Consider the following 14251-nt stretch of genomic DNA (forward strand, 5'->3'; position numbering starts at 1 on the left):
TGGTTCAGGAAAGCTGCACACATCAACACACATTTTGGCAAAACAATGAAAAATACAGGGGATGACACAGCAAAATGGTGGTGAAGAGAAACAAGAAAACCTACCAAGAGATCTGCTTACACCCCAAAACTCAAACAAGTCCTGTTAGTGTTCACTCTACCCTTATAACGAGTGATCAGGCTCACCTGCAGGTCTTGAGAGCCTTCACCACCCAAGTTTTCATCCCTCTTGAGCTTCTTTGGACTTTGAAGATCCTCCTCATCTCGTTCCAAAGCTCTTTTTGTGTTGTTGCAAGTTTCTGTCTCTTCAGATTGATTCTTTTCATTGTGGAAGATTTGTTTTTTGCTTATTTCATTGCAAGCATTTTCCACGAGTTCAGAGCTTGCAGTTTCATTTGAATCCATTTCTTCTAGGCAGACAGGAAGAAATTCCTCTGCTATGAACTGAGAAGGGCTGAAGTTCTGCCTACTAGACTCCTTGTTACCTGGGGTTTCACCAGCGTTTAAACCTACTTCTGAAACTGGTGCTTCTCCTTTGTCTGAAGATTTTGCATTTATGTCTTGTACACTAGAAACAGAAGGATTTCTTCTGTTTGGTAATTTAGGCTGGAAGATACCTAGAGGGACATTTATTCCTTGATATTTATCCTTAAGTGCCATGCCTAAATTTGCATCTATGGAAGCAGCTCCAGACTCAAGACATGTGTTCTCCTGCTTTTTGGTATAAAATAAATCATTTGGTTCATTTACAGTATTTTTTCCTAACTTCAAGGTATCCTCTGGCTGAGTTGGTGATTTGGGCAACTGGTCAGAAAAAGCACTTTCAGAAATGGAGAGAACTGTAGATTTCCTTCTAATATTGTTCAGTCTTGAACAAACATTTAAAATACCTAATAATTCAGGTGCAAGAGTGGGATCTGTTTGATGTCTTGGACTATCACTGACCAAAAGTTGCTTGGTTTGTTCAGAGTTTATCTGAAAGTCTTCTGGAGGTGTCTCCCCTTCAGCTGACAGCCCCTCATTTTCCTCTGATTCCTTGTTAGAAACTGGAACAAGGCTTGCTCCAGCCAAGCCTAAATCTGTAGCTAACTCTTCACGTCTAGATGAATAACCTTTCAACACTTGGTTTCTCTGAGCACTCTGTGCATCTGTAGAACTCATCGGAGAATCTGGTTGCTGGATGGGAAGTGAAACATGGGATACCCAATCGCCACTCTCTTCACTGCAATCCATAGGCCCATTACTTGGAAGCTTGAAAGACATTCTCTTTGATTTCAGGTTTTCTGGAGGTGTGAGGTCCTGCTGACTGTTCACAGGGACAGAATTATCCATGGGAAGCTCAAGATCCGGTGGTGCCTGCATACCCACAGTCTCTTCTGGAAATGAGACAGAATAAACGGAATCTGGTGGTGTGCCACTGTGGACTTTGGGAGCTCCTTTCTCACTCGGAAATGCTGCAGCTGATGAAGAAGAGGGAATGCTGGGCTTATCCTTAGATTTTGTATGATATTCACCATTCAGGTCTTCTGTGTGCAGGGAATCTATTTCATCTCTGCGAGAAGACAACACCACAATATGCAAGTCTGGTTGCAGAGTGCTTTTCTGTGACACTTCTTGGTTCTCAAACCCATTCACATTGTTATTAACAGCAACAGGGTGAGATGCAGTTATTTCCATATTATCGTGGTTGGGGGTGAACACAGTGGTTTTATCAGCAGGAACTGCAGAAATGGCTGGGATGGATGCTCTGTCCTGTACATCAGTTTCACCCCTTAATACAGCTGTATGAGTTTTAGTGATCTCCATATCCTCAGCTGAAGTAAAAACAACTGTTCTGCTCTCTGGAGCAGCCTCCTGCCCAACCTTAGCCAGGTTTAGTCTGTCCTCACGTAAGACTCTTTCAATACTTTCATCAACAGAGTGAGACTCAGTCATTTCCATGTCAGCCTGGCAACTCGTAAACATAATTGTGGAAGTTGAAGGACCTGACTGACTGGGCTGCCTACCTTGCAGGGAATTTTCTTCCAAAGCTACATTATGGGTTTTGGTGATTTCCATATCATCCATAGCTAACACTGTAGCTTCACTATTCGAAGGTGCTTGCTGTCCAACCTCCTTATCCAAGTGCAGTTTATCATCACACACAACTTTTACAGTAATTTTATCAGCAGAGCAAGACTTGGTGATGTCCATGTCAGCCTGGCTACTCGTGAACATAACAGTTTTAACAGGATGAGCTGAAGAGACGCAATGAAGCCCTCCCTCATTCTGTGAGACAATTTCATGGCCTATTGCAGCTGTATGGCTCTCTGTGATCTCCATGTCATTATTCTCATCATTCAGCGAAAATAAGAGTGTTTTCTCCCCTGTTGTTCCCTTCAAGCTTTTCCTCCCAGGCCTTTTAGCCATGTCAAGCATCCCTTGAGATGCAGCCTTTTCCACAGATTTATCAATTGCAACAGTATCAAGTCTACTTATTTCCATGTCATCATTGTAGGTAAAAACACAAGTTTTACCTCCAGAAATTAAGGATACATCATCATTTGAACTTTTATGCTGCAAAATTATTTTGTCTGCTGAAACTGTGTGACTTCTGGTTATGTCCATATCAGCATCTTCTGAAAATACGGTCGTTTTCTCACCTGCAAAAGGCAAATGTTTTAAACCAGTCATGGGTAACATTTTCTTGCCAGATACCAAGGAGTACACACCACACGCAGGCTGCTCCTGACTATTTGTCGTCACCATGACCCCCTTTTTTAAGGACATTATTTTATTTTCATCTTGAACAAAGTATCCAGGTGCTGCTTTTCGTTCTGATAACACAGCACTGATGTTGTAATCAGGAACCATCACCACGCAGTTTCCAGTCAAGTCCATGTTTTCACCAGAGGGAAACACAACTGACTTTTCTAAAACCGAAGGCAACGGGGCACTTCCCCTATGTGGTTCAGATGTATTGGCCAGTAAGGGCTCTTCAGCACCCTTCAAGCGCAGGCCATCAGCTGAGAGAGGGGTTTTAAAATCATCTTCTGACGAAACTGTTTTACCAATTGAAAAATCTCTCTCAGAACCTACTCGAGTTGGCAATACTTTGTTTACTGCCGTCACAGTACGGGCTTTCTCTTGCCTGTCTGAGTCTTGGCAATCTGCATTTATTCCTAATATTGTTCCAAGCTGTTCATTTCTTTTCATTCCAGAGGGAGCAGGCTCATTACTGGAAATAAGTGAACCATTTGGAGCCAAAGGAGTAACAGTTTGCTTATTTGTGTTCATTTTCCAATCCCCACATTCCCTTGCTGCAGCCTGACTTGTGATATTTACACTAGAATTACCAGAAAACTGGAAGGTCTGGGTTTGCAGCTGCTTGGATATTACATTATTTCGATTATGATTATTCTCATAATCTTGTACGGTATTAATAGGAGCAACATCAAACGCAGCAGGATGAGTTTTGGTTATGTCCATGCTTTGATCATCTGAAAACATGCCCATTTTGTCATTTGTGCAGGCAACTGAAGCATTGAGAAGGGTTTTTTCCAAAGGTTGTGATACAAAAACTTTTTGACTTTGCAAAGACACGAACGCACTGGTGTCGGTGACAATATTCTCAGGGACTTCTCTCTTTTGCTCTTGTAATGAACACACGCTCTTTGCGTAGGAACTTGGACCACTTGCCTGAAAGTTTGGTTTTCCAAGCTTCTTGTCAACCATTATCACCTCAAGATCTTTACTATTCATTTCTATAGCCTGGCTTCTTTTAATATTCCCATCGATACTGATCACCTCAAGATTTTCCTTGTCCATATCTAAAGAATTCGCACCTTCAATGACATTTTTGCTCTGGTTCTTTCTTGGAATTATTTTACAATGCATTTGTTTTGCTTCTGCAGTTATCCCATTGCTTTGATCATCAATGACAACAGGGTGGCATTTGGTTATTTCCATTTCTTCCTGTTCATTTAAATTGGGAGCTGTAGATCTGTTACCAAGAAAATGAGGTTTGCAGGTGACAGAGGTGAACACTCCAGCAGGAGATTCATTTTCAACATTCTTACCATCATCCTTGACCACACAGCTTTTAGTCAAGTCCATATCTTCTCCTGAGAATATTACTGTCTTCTCACCTGGCAGAGAAACACGTTGAGAGTTTGCTAGTCTGTGCTGAAGTCTACTCTTAGAAACACCAGCAGACACTGAATTTGTACGTGAATCAAAACCAACATTCACTGAAGCCGTCCCGTGATCTTGGGCCACTTTTTCAATTTGTTCATCTGAGCCTGAAGGTAGTTCAAGAGCACTATTTTTATATGACACAGAAGCTCGATTATCTAAAGATGTCAGACTCTTTGTAATGCCCCTGTCACCAGGTGCTGGACATCTGTTTTCTGCTACCGAAGAGTTTGTATTAACTGGCTTTTCAAAAGGTTTATGACGTGAACTGTTCATTTCTTTGGTACTGTCATTAGAGATTACATCTGTATAATTCCCAGTAATTTCCATGTCATCACACTTAGAAAAAACAACAGTTTTATCACCTCGGAAGACAGTCTCAGAAGAAATGGACCCTGGGATAGCAGACATTGTTCTGGCCTCTTGTTTAACACTTCGCAGCACCGTAGGATCTCGTCTGTCTTCAACATTTACTATTTTTTTGTCTGTACAAAGTTGAGGGTTGTGCTGAACAATTAAGTGCTGATTAGATGCTGTCTTTAATATAGAATTATCTAACTCGGTGGACGGGAGATCCTTTTTGAAGTTTAGACTCTGATTCCCGACACTGGCGAAGGGAAAAGACATCTTTGCTGTGTGACTAGTTGTCATGTCCATCCCATCGTCTATGAACGCCTCGGTAACATCTGCACGCGGTAATTGCTCTGGGGGAGCTGCACAGCTACCAGAAAACACAGCTTTGACATCAGATGCCTGGCATTTTGTCATCTCCATTCCATCATCTTGCCCTCTGAAGACTTTTGTTACATTGCAGGTGTCTAGAGGTTCATGGGAATATACAGATTCCACCGATGACCGTGCCATGTCTTCCGAGACTTGCGAAGGGACAAAAAACACATTCTCTTTTTCAGGTCCCTCAATAGGATTGAGTGCCTTTTCGTTTGACTTCAAGCTCATCAAAAATTCATTGAAATCTATTTTTTTTACAGCAGTAGCATCTTCCTTCTGTTCCAGAGATGGGCACGAATGGTTCGTAGGGCCAGAGAAAAAATTAAATTCTTTGCTCATTTCTGCCTTTCCACTGTTAGAGTTTAACCCAGCCAGAAACGACGTGATATCTATTTTCTCAGTGTTGTCAGCTTGATTGTTTTCCAGGTTATGTGTAATCACTGCAGTGTGACTAGCTGTCATATCTATTTCATTTTCATCTGAAAAGATGAGGGTGGTGTCATGCCTGTTTGTCCTTTGAATGGCATTGTCCGCATCATGCCACTAAAAAAGAAAAAAAGGAAGGAATTACAGTTACTGACACTTAAAACAAACGATACAGTGGTTTATTCTATTTAAAACAAAAGTCAATTAATGCAGTCCTAAGGTTATAGCTCTATCTTTACATTTTTTAAAAAAAAACAACAAAGAACATTGATTTCAGTCCTCCTCGATAAGCTGTAACACATTCAAGGAAAAGATAACGACTTAATTATTACACATACCATATTTAAATGCCCTTTTTTGAAAGCACGTGTCTCAGTTTAACTGTTGGGCAAAGACTTCATATCTAGACATGTCACTCTAAGCATGCAACAGTTACTGAGTCCTATGGATCAGTATTTTCTATATCCCTGCAGTGTGGTTTCCACCTTTTTCTTCCTCGCTTCACTGCAGGCAAAAACCTTGCCCAGCTTATCACACGAGCCCCAAAGCAGCAACACCACGGTGGATGTTTTAAAAGACTTCCCACCACTGATTAGGGAGAGTTTAGTCTCTAACAGAGAGGATTTATAGTTTTAAAGCTGTGGGGAAAAAAAACGGCCAGTAACAAGATATAATACTATATTTTATCAAATATAATGGATATATTAAGAACAGCTTCACGTTTACTTCAAATTACATGTGCTATTTTATAAATGCAAGAAATCAAATACACTAGAAGCACAAGGGAGACTGTTCCAACAATTGCTTTAACCCCACAGTGCTGTCACATCATCACTGAAGTGTAACACATCCAGGATTTCTGTGCAATTGTGCCCGTGAAGGTCTTAGCTAAGAATTTTGTGGTTTATCCCTTGATTCCACTGAAGACATTCAGTTACCTTTTCAGGTTAATCATTGCAGTTTGCCTAAAGCTTTTTAACAGCAGGAACAGAGGGTACATTTGTGCATATCCATGGAAGAAAAACCACACAAGCAGAGAGTAACTCATGAGGAAAAATACATAACCAGACCTATGTGAAACATAAGCTCCTTTGCATATTCTTAGATAAGAATTGAAAAGAATGGAGGAACTAGCTCAGGTACTGGAAAATTAGCAAGCAATTTTAGAAGCAAGAGTTATCAACACTGCAGTATAATGCCTATCAGATTAGGAAAATGCTTCAAAATATAGAAGATTAGCTTTCAGAAGCATTTTATGTAAATACAAGGATTTATTTTTTAGGCAGTTGAGTTATTTTTCATCTTTACTACGCAAATTATTGGAATATAGTTTGGACACTGATATTTTTAATTGAAAGCCTTCACATACCTCAGTCTGCTGCACTGATGCCTGGATAGGGGCATGAAGCAAAGTGTTCATCCCTGGGGAAAGAAAAGGGAATACTCTATTTGTTGCACTACTTTGTTATTATTTTATCCACCGAGCTGAAGATCTATTTCCAAACTCACCAGTGATCTCACACGGAACAGCTTCAGGTTCTTCATTTCTACAAAAGGTGGGTTGGGTAAAGTTTGTTAAAAGATTTCAAATTCAGCAATATACTGAAAGGGCAGAGAATTCTGTTGCATAGCTCATACAGGACTGGGCAGCAGGTATCAGACACTACTTGTATGTCTTCAGTGTATTCTAATTTGAGCTGCAATCTTATTTTACCATGAGATTCTCTCATCTTAGCACGCCACAAGCCATTGTTCAACATACAGGTGGCATTTTAATTCCTCAGTAACAAGTGAAAAAAGGGAAAAGATTACTACTTTATTTTGAACCCAGACCTTCCATTTTTAGCTATTCCTTTCTCTTTGGGAAACTGAAGCTGTGTTCCTAAAGCCTGAAATCATTCCTCTGTAAAATAAAAAGCCAGATAAAATGTCCAGCTTGTGTAGTTTTGTCTATTTTTTAATGCTCTCCACTGTTTTATTGATTGCTCTTTAAAGACCAAGAAACCTTAGCTAGACTACTGATTTTTTTTAATATATATATATGCACACGCACACACACATGTGTTACTATACTGGGTTAATACCTTTAAAAGCATGAGTTAACTACAGCTGTACATAAGCTGGTTCCTTGATATATATTTTAAAGGTAAGAAATTCCCCTTCACGCATAGCAGTTGTCTAAATCTTGTTATTTTACTTACCAGGTCATTTTAATTTTAAAAATCCCATCATTGTTTTTTATCTAGACAAGAACTTTGAGGCCAGACTAACAGTTTATCTACCTCTGAGGGAAAAAGTTATGTATAAACATCAAAGATTATGTCTATCAGATATGGAAACTGGTAGGTCTTTCCTGGAAAACATTCCCAAGCCGTTTCAAGCCATAATTGTTCAATTTTTCAGAAACCACTACGTTTGTGTGAGTGACCAACACAGCTATATCCTTTTTTTTTTTTGCTGTATCCCTTCTTTCACCAAAAGCACTGAGCAATTTTATACATAAATAAATACATATGCTGCATTTCTTTGAGGAGTAATATTTTGATGGTTGCATGTCATGGGAAGAAATGTATTTGCAGGACAGAGCTCTACAGTCATGGGAGATTTTTCTCAAACTTACTGATTAAGAAGGACATCATTCTTTGTATCTGCTGCGCACTCTGAAAAATAATAAGAAAATTATGACATTACAATGTGAGTATGATGAAAACATTCAGAGACAAGAGTAAACTACACAGAAAAGAATGTTCTGAAGTTCTTGCTCTTGATGTGCCTTCTTATCGTGGCAAAAACCCAGAGAAGTACTTTAAAAATGCATTAGCTTTTCAGATTCTTCTAGGTAATCTTTGACAGAGAATATGACATTCTGCTCAGCCTTGTTTTGATCTAAATCCCCAAGGCAGATTTTGATGTAGGTGCATTTTGTCTGAAAAAATAATTCTTTTTCTGAGCTACAAGATCCACAGTACCAGTAACTAATGGGTTTGCAGACAGTCCAGGATAAACAGCTGACTGTATTGCTCCTTACCTGTGACTGACAGGCCTGACTTCTTAAATTCAGGCTAAAATCTTGTTGCTAATAGCCTGTGAATCCTGTCAGGAGAAGAAAAAGCAGGTTTACCTGTATTTTCTCTCTCTGCCGCGTTATTCTTAAGGTCTGTCTGGAAGACTCTGCAGCTAAGAACAAGAACACCACCAGGTTTTGAAAACACAAGACCATCTGTTTCAAAGCAAATTAAAAAAGTAACCTCCCCCCTCCCAAATCAGCCCTAATGTCAATCTTTTCCACATGGTATGGTCTGAAGTGAGATATCAAAAGCCAGCAGCGTACTGAACCCAACTGTATTTTCCAGCAAGAAGATGCCATTATCACACTTAAGCTGGAAATCACTAAAAAATTCAATGGGAAACAAAAATTCCTAATTATATTAAATTCACTGAACTGTTTTTTGTTTTCCTAGCTAGGAAAAGAAAATTAATAATGGGTCAAAAGCAACTCAGTCTGACAAGAGTTTGCTGTTTGCATACATTTGTGAATATTCAGTGAGGGTAATTTTAGGGGATACCAGATCATTACCTACAGCCTGCATTTTATGCTTAAATAAAGGATGTAGATCTGCATCCTTCAGATCAAACTTACTTTATGGTGTTTGCAAAGCTGACCCGGCGAGAGTTTTTCCTACGTTTTTCTATATTGATGTCCTGACAATAAAGAACACAACACTTTCAGAGGACTGTTCTTATCCCAGAAGTCACAATAAGCTTTTCATGAAACACAAAAACCAATAAACACCCCCCAAAAAGTGTGAGCCCAGTAAGTACAACAGATACTACCAACATCCCTACTTTATAGTTCTCCAGCTTCACCTGACATAAAGACACCCATCTCATAAGAAGTAGGATCTAAAGATCACTGTGAGAAATGTCTGGTTTCAAACACAAGCAGCAGAGTACCAGTTATACGGATTTCTATCTGGCATACTAGGGAAAATATATGTAGTTGCTTAGCAAGGATTTTTTTTTCTTTAGTTTTCCATTACAAGAGGTGCAAAAAAAATAGTAATAATGGTTTGTCTTTATGGGAGAAAGGGAAGCATTCATGAAAGAATCAAAGTCACTATTTTCCTATATAAATGTTTCTATGGTGTCACTGACATGATCTCATGCCAATGCAATGTTACAAGGTACATAACGATGCAATATTACACATACTGGCAAGCTAACTCATCCCACCACTGCTGTGCATATATGATGCAGCTATAACATTAGCCCCTAGAACACACCCCAGGTAGAAATGGCATTTAAAAAGAAATGCAAACTGAACAGGCCTATAGTTACAATTTCTAAGAAACAACAGACACTATAAACATGAAATACATTCTGTATGTATTTCTGGAATAAAAGATTTATTTTGTAGCTTTCACTTTAAATAAATTGTCAGGGTGATTTTTTTTCAGATGTAAAACCATCTTACTGACTATACCAGTTTGTACACTGGTGGATCAAACTTCAAGTCAAATGAAGGAGCAAGTTATACTATTTATCTGTTTATTCCTCTTGATAGAAGAAATATTCTGATGTAAAATAGAAATATAAAAAAAACTCGGTGGATTTCTTATAATATTTAGTACTCCAATCATTATCCTCCTAAGCAGTTATTAGAGGACTTTTTATACCTGTATTACTCTAGTGACACAGTCTGATCAGCGACAGGTTGAGGAGGAAACTGAAGGTGTTAAAAGCATCGGCAAGAAAGGACTTAACAGACCTACCTGAGTCAGTTCATTCCCATTTCCCAGATCATCAAGAGGATTTCGGGGAGCCTTTAAAATCTAAAAGAAAGTGTAATAGTTGAGCAGATCAGCTCCAACTACAAGAACTGATTACTTGGCTGGAGAGAATTTATAAGAGCCACCAGTGCCCTAGTCAACCATATCAATCTAATAGGTTCTCTCTTTGCTTTTGGAATGGTTTTCTCATCACAGCTGAAGAAAAGAAGTTCCTCTTTACAGCTTCCCTTTCTTTCCCTCACTCACACAGTTTTATTTTGAGAAATGCCTTAAGTTACTCACAGAGGACAGTCGCTTCCCTCTGATGTGCTCTGTATTATCACTGGAGGGGAAAAAAGGGAAACAGGTATTAGGGCATAGACTTGAACCAAGATGTATTTCTTGAACAGTACTGCCATGGTTTTAAGGTTAATAAATTGATTTCTCTATTATTTTTACAAGTGTGAAATTAAATAAACAAGCTTGCTTGGAATAGATCATTCATTCCAGCACTAGTTCCCAAAAATGAGCTTTGGCAAATTCAGCAGGTTGCCCTCCAAGCCCCACGGTCAGTTAGTCTCCAGGTGATCCACTGCTATGAAATTTCCTACACATGACCAAAGAAACTCCCTGTTCTGCTTCACAACAGAAAACACATTTCAACCAAGAGATGCTGAAGCACGTGCAGGGATTAAGAAAAGTTTTTCCTCTAATTTATAATATTTGTACCACAATAAAATTCTTAGAAGGTTTCAGCTTACTTTTCCATGTTAGGGTCTGTATAAATCTTGTCCATTTCTGAAGGATGTGCTTTTCCTATAAAACACAGTACTGAAAGCCAAAAACATTAACGAATCTCAGCAAGAAAATTGCATAAAACCACAACTAGGGGCTAGCCTTAGATGCTGTAATTTTTCTCTCCATCTTTCTCTAGTCACAGGAATGCACTGAAGTTTAACGGGCCTCTCAAGTCCACATTTTCTATTACATATCATGTTATAAAACAACTGTGCTAATAGCTTGAGTCTTACTGGTTAGGCGTCCTTTTATTTAAAGGTAAGATTCTGGTAACTGCTGGAGATAAACCTTACACAATACAAAGTTTGCTAGGCTGCTCTGACACACAAGACAATTTTTCAGTCAGTACTTCACCGTAAGACCAATACATGCCATTTTCTGTGCTATTTCCTACATTTCAGTGATCTTTATCCACATGCACCCCTCCATCAATAACCACGCAAGTACTTACACAAGAGCTATCACCATTTATCAGGTTACTTTATTCTCCCCTCATTAAACCCCAGCAGGCAACGTTGTAAGAGAAACCCTTGCCTAAGCAAGGATTAAGTGATTTGTAAAACTGACGATTAAGTTTTACAATTAGGAACAGAGAGATCTCACAGAACTGCTCAGCTTTTGCATTTCACAGGCTCACAGGTCTGTGAGGACCTCTGGAGATCACGTAGGCCACCTCCCTGCTCAAAGGCACAGCAGGTTGCTGAGGACATTGTCCATTCCAGGGCTGAGTATCTCCAAAGAGGAAACCCCACAGTCTCTCTGGACAAGCTGTTCCATCTTCACTGCATTTTTTTCCCCTTATGTTTAAATGGAATTTCTTGTATTTCAGTTTGTGCCCACTGACTCTTGTCCCTTCACTGGATACAACTGAGAAGAGCCTGGCTCCACCTTCTTTAAACCCTCCCACCAGGTATTCACACACATTGATAATTCCCCTCTGATAAGCAACATCCACTGCTCTCCCCTTGTCCACCAAGCCAGTTATCTCATCACAGGTGATTTAAACCACAAATTGACTCTTATTTTCCAAGCTAAAACTAAGCCTTATGTAGGAAAAAGAAAGCTCTAGATTTAGCAAAATGCTCAATGACATAAAATGCTGCTGCATATTATTGGGATATTGCTCACAATGGAGAGCAGAGTTTGAATTATAGAGGGAGGGAAAAGGAACAATCTTTTCAGAAATACCAGTTTGCTCAAAGACGATGTTCAGGCAGGGCAAGAAAGCATGATGAGAAAACAGCCAACAGAATTTTTTTCCCAGTAAATTTCTGTTTAGGCAAACAGGGAAAAAAAGCACTATTTTGAAGACACTATTAAGTGTGAGGGTATAACAAGAGCCACAGAAGTTTCAGGCCAGCAGCCTGAATGCTCTGCACGTAAGAACTGCTGCACTGGATCAGACTAAACCCCACACAGAAGTGACACGAGAGATGGCCGTGCATACAGGTGTCTGGAGAAGAGCAAAAGGGCAGAGCGTGGCTGTTGAAAGCCCGTTTAGCGTGCTAGGAGTCTGCTATTAGGTCTATTAATCTGGAATTCACGTCCCAATCAACATTCTCTAATCCTTCTTTGAACTTATTTACATATCTTTGACCTACAAGCATACAGCAGCGAGGTGAAACGCTTTGTTATTCTGTTTATAAAAAAGCACCTCTTTTTATTTTTATATTTACTAATTAAGCACCTCCCAGTTCCACACTGGGAACACCAAGAATCATTCCATTAATTCTTTCAATTCTTGCATGATCTTATAGATGCCAACCCAGGCCCTCCTCGGCCTTCCCCCTCTATAACAGTAAGAGCCTTTAGTCTCTCTTTCCGACTCCTTTTTGTTCTCCAGCATTTTCCCTCACCATCCCCCGTGTTATTCCCTTTCCCGCCCTGACAGGCCTGGGAGCACTGTCCAGAACGTCCTCCAAACGCGAATTGACACCTCATTATCACTTATATCACTATTTTCCCAAACGTGAATTACTCCGCATTGATCGGGACCGCATTTATGGGTCAATTCATCGGCAGATTCCCCTCACGCTTCGAGGCCGGCCCCGACTCCAGCCACCCCAGGTGAAATCTCCTCAGGCCTGGCCTCGACGCCCCTCAGCCCTCTTTCCCCCTCGGGGCTGCGAGGCCTGCGGGGCGGCCTCTCCTTCCAGCGGGACCGACCTGCTCCTCCCGCCTTTTGTCCGCCCTCCCCTCAGCGGCCGCTACCCCGCAGGATCCGCGCCAGCCGCAAGCAACAGCCGCCGCCTCAGGCGCTCCCGCGCTCCCCCGGCCCGCCCTCGCCTTCTCCCCGCCGGGACCCGTCCTCGGCCGCTCTCACCTGCCGCTCCGGTCCCGGCTCTCCCGCCAGCCGCCGGCGGGGCCCCCCCGCTCCCATAAGGCCGCGCCGCCGCCGCTTCGCTATTCAAACCTAACCGCCGCCCCGCGCGCCTGCGCCCCGCGCCAAAACGCCGTCGTGACGACAGCACAGTGGCGCTCTGCGGCCCCAGCCGTACAGCATGGCGGCCCCCAGCGCTCCGTACAACATGGCGCCCTCCGCGGTACCATCCCGCGGCCTGCCATTTCGGTATTTCCCCTCACCAGCGCGCCCGGTACCGGAGCGATGAGGCCGGCGCGGCAACACCCGGCCCCCGCAGGGTTGCCCGGTCCCGGCGCGGCGACCTCGCTCCGCGTTGTGCCAACGAAGAACCGAGGAGGCGGCAGCACCTCGCAGAGAGAGCGGCGGGGAGAAGAGAGGCCGGGAGCGGGCGGCATACTTCCTTCTAGGCTGAGCGAGAAACAGCGCTGGCGTGACGAGGTGGCCGAGTGGTTAAGGCGATGGACTGCTAATCCATTGTGCTCTGCACGCGTGGGTTCGAATCCCATCCTCGTCGGGAACTTAAATTTTTTTTCCCCCCTCCACACCCTTATTTTTTTTCCCTAAATCCTCAGGGGAGCGAAGCGCTCGGTGCCACTCACGGCTCAGGCTCCCGCCTCCCCGGGCTGGTACTTTAACCACTCCGGAGAGTAGTTTAACCATCCCGGGGCAGCCACCGCTGCTGTGGCGGTGCCAGGACGGTGTCCCGGGGGTTGCGGTGTCACAGCCCCACGTGGGTGGCTCCGTGTGGGGCTGGCCAAGCTGCCAGGCCCCTGCGGCCTTCCCCACTTCTCCTCAGAAACAGGCCGCAGGCCCTGACGCCGCTGGGAACAAACCACGTCTGAAACTCCTCTTGCCATCCCAACAAAGTGTCACCTTGGGGCCGGCCTGGCCCTCAGAGGAGCTTTGGGTGGATATCAGCAAGATCAGGGGTTGAGGGAGCTCCAGGCAAAGTGGAAAATTACGTCAAGGTTTGCTTTAGAAAAGTAATTACCGCA

At 42.2% G+C, this 14251-nt stretch overlaps 1 protein-coding gene and 1 non-coding gene across 2 annotated transcripts in view; one reads left to right on the forward strand and one right to left on the reverse strand.

The window, feature by feature from the left end:
* Nucleotides 1–10892, reverse strand: part of KNL1 (kinetochore scaffold 1) — a 28641-nt gene extending 17749 nt beyond the window's left edge. The window contains exons 1-9 of the mRNA XM_068397681.1: nt 10858–10892; nt 10400–10439; nt 10100–10159; nt 8968–9029; nt 8449–8504; nt 7948–7987; nt 6837–6874; nt 6697–6749; nt 186–5444 (exon numbers count right to left, since the gene is read on the reverse strand). Coding sequence (XP_068253782.1) covers nt 186–5444; nt 6697–6749; nt 6837–6874; nt 7948–7987; nt 8449–8504; nt 8968–9029; nt 10100–10159; nt 10400–10439; nt 10858–10892 — 5643 coding nt within the window. The remainder of the gene's footprint in view (nt 1–185; nt 5445–6696; nt 6750–6836; nt 6875–7947; nt 7988–8448; nt 8505–8967; nt 9030–10099; nt 10160–10399; nt 10440–10857) is intronic.
* Nucleotides 10893–13688: 2796 nt separating this feature from the next.
* TRNAS-GCU (transfer RNA serine (anticodon GCU)) lies at nt 13689–13770 on the forward strand. Its single transcript has one exon. It is a non-coding gene; the product is annotated as a tRNA-Ser (tRNA).
* The last annotated feature ends 481 nt before the right edge of the window (nt 13771–14251 follow it).

The sequence above is a fragment of the Nyctibius grandis genome, chromosome 4 (assembly GCF_013368605.1).
Source record: "Nyctibius grandis isolate bNycGra1 chromosome 4, bNycGra1.pri, whole genome shotgun sequence".
NCBI lineage: Eukaryota > Metazoa > Chordata > Aves > Nyctibiiformes > Nyctibiidae > Nyctibius > Nyctibius grandis.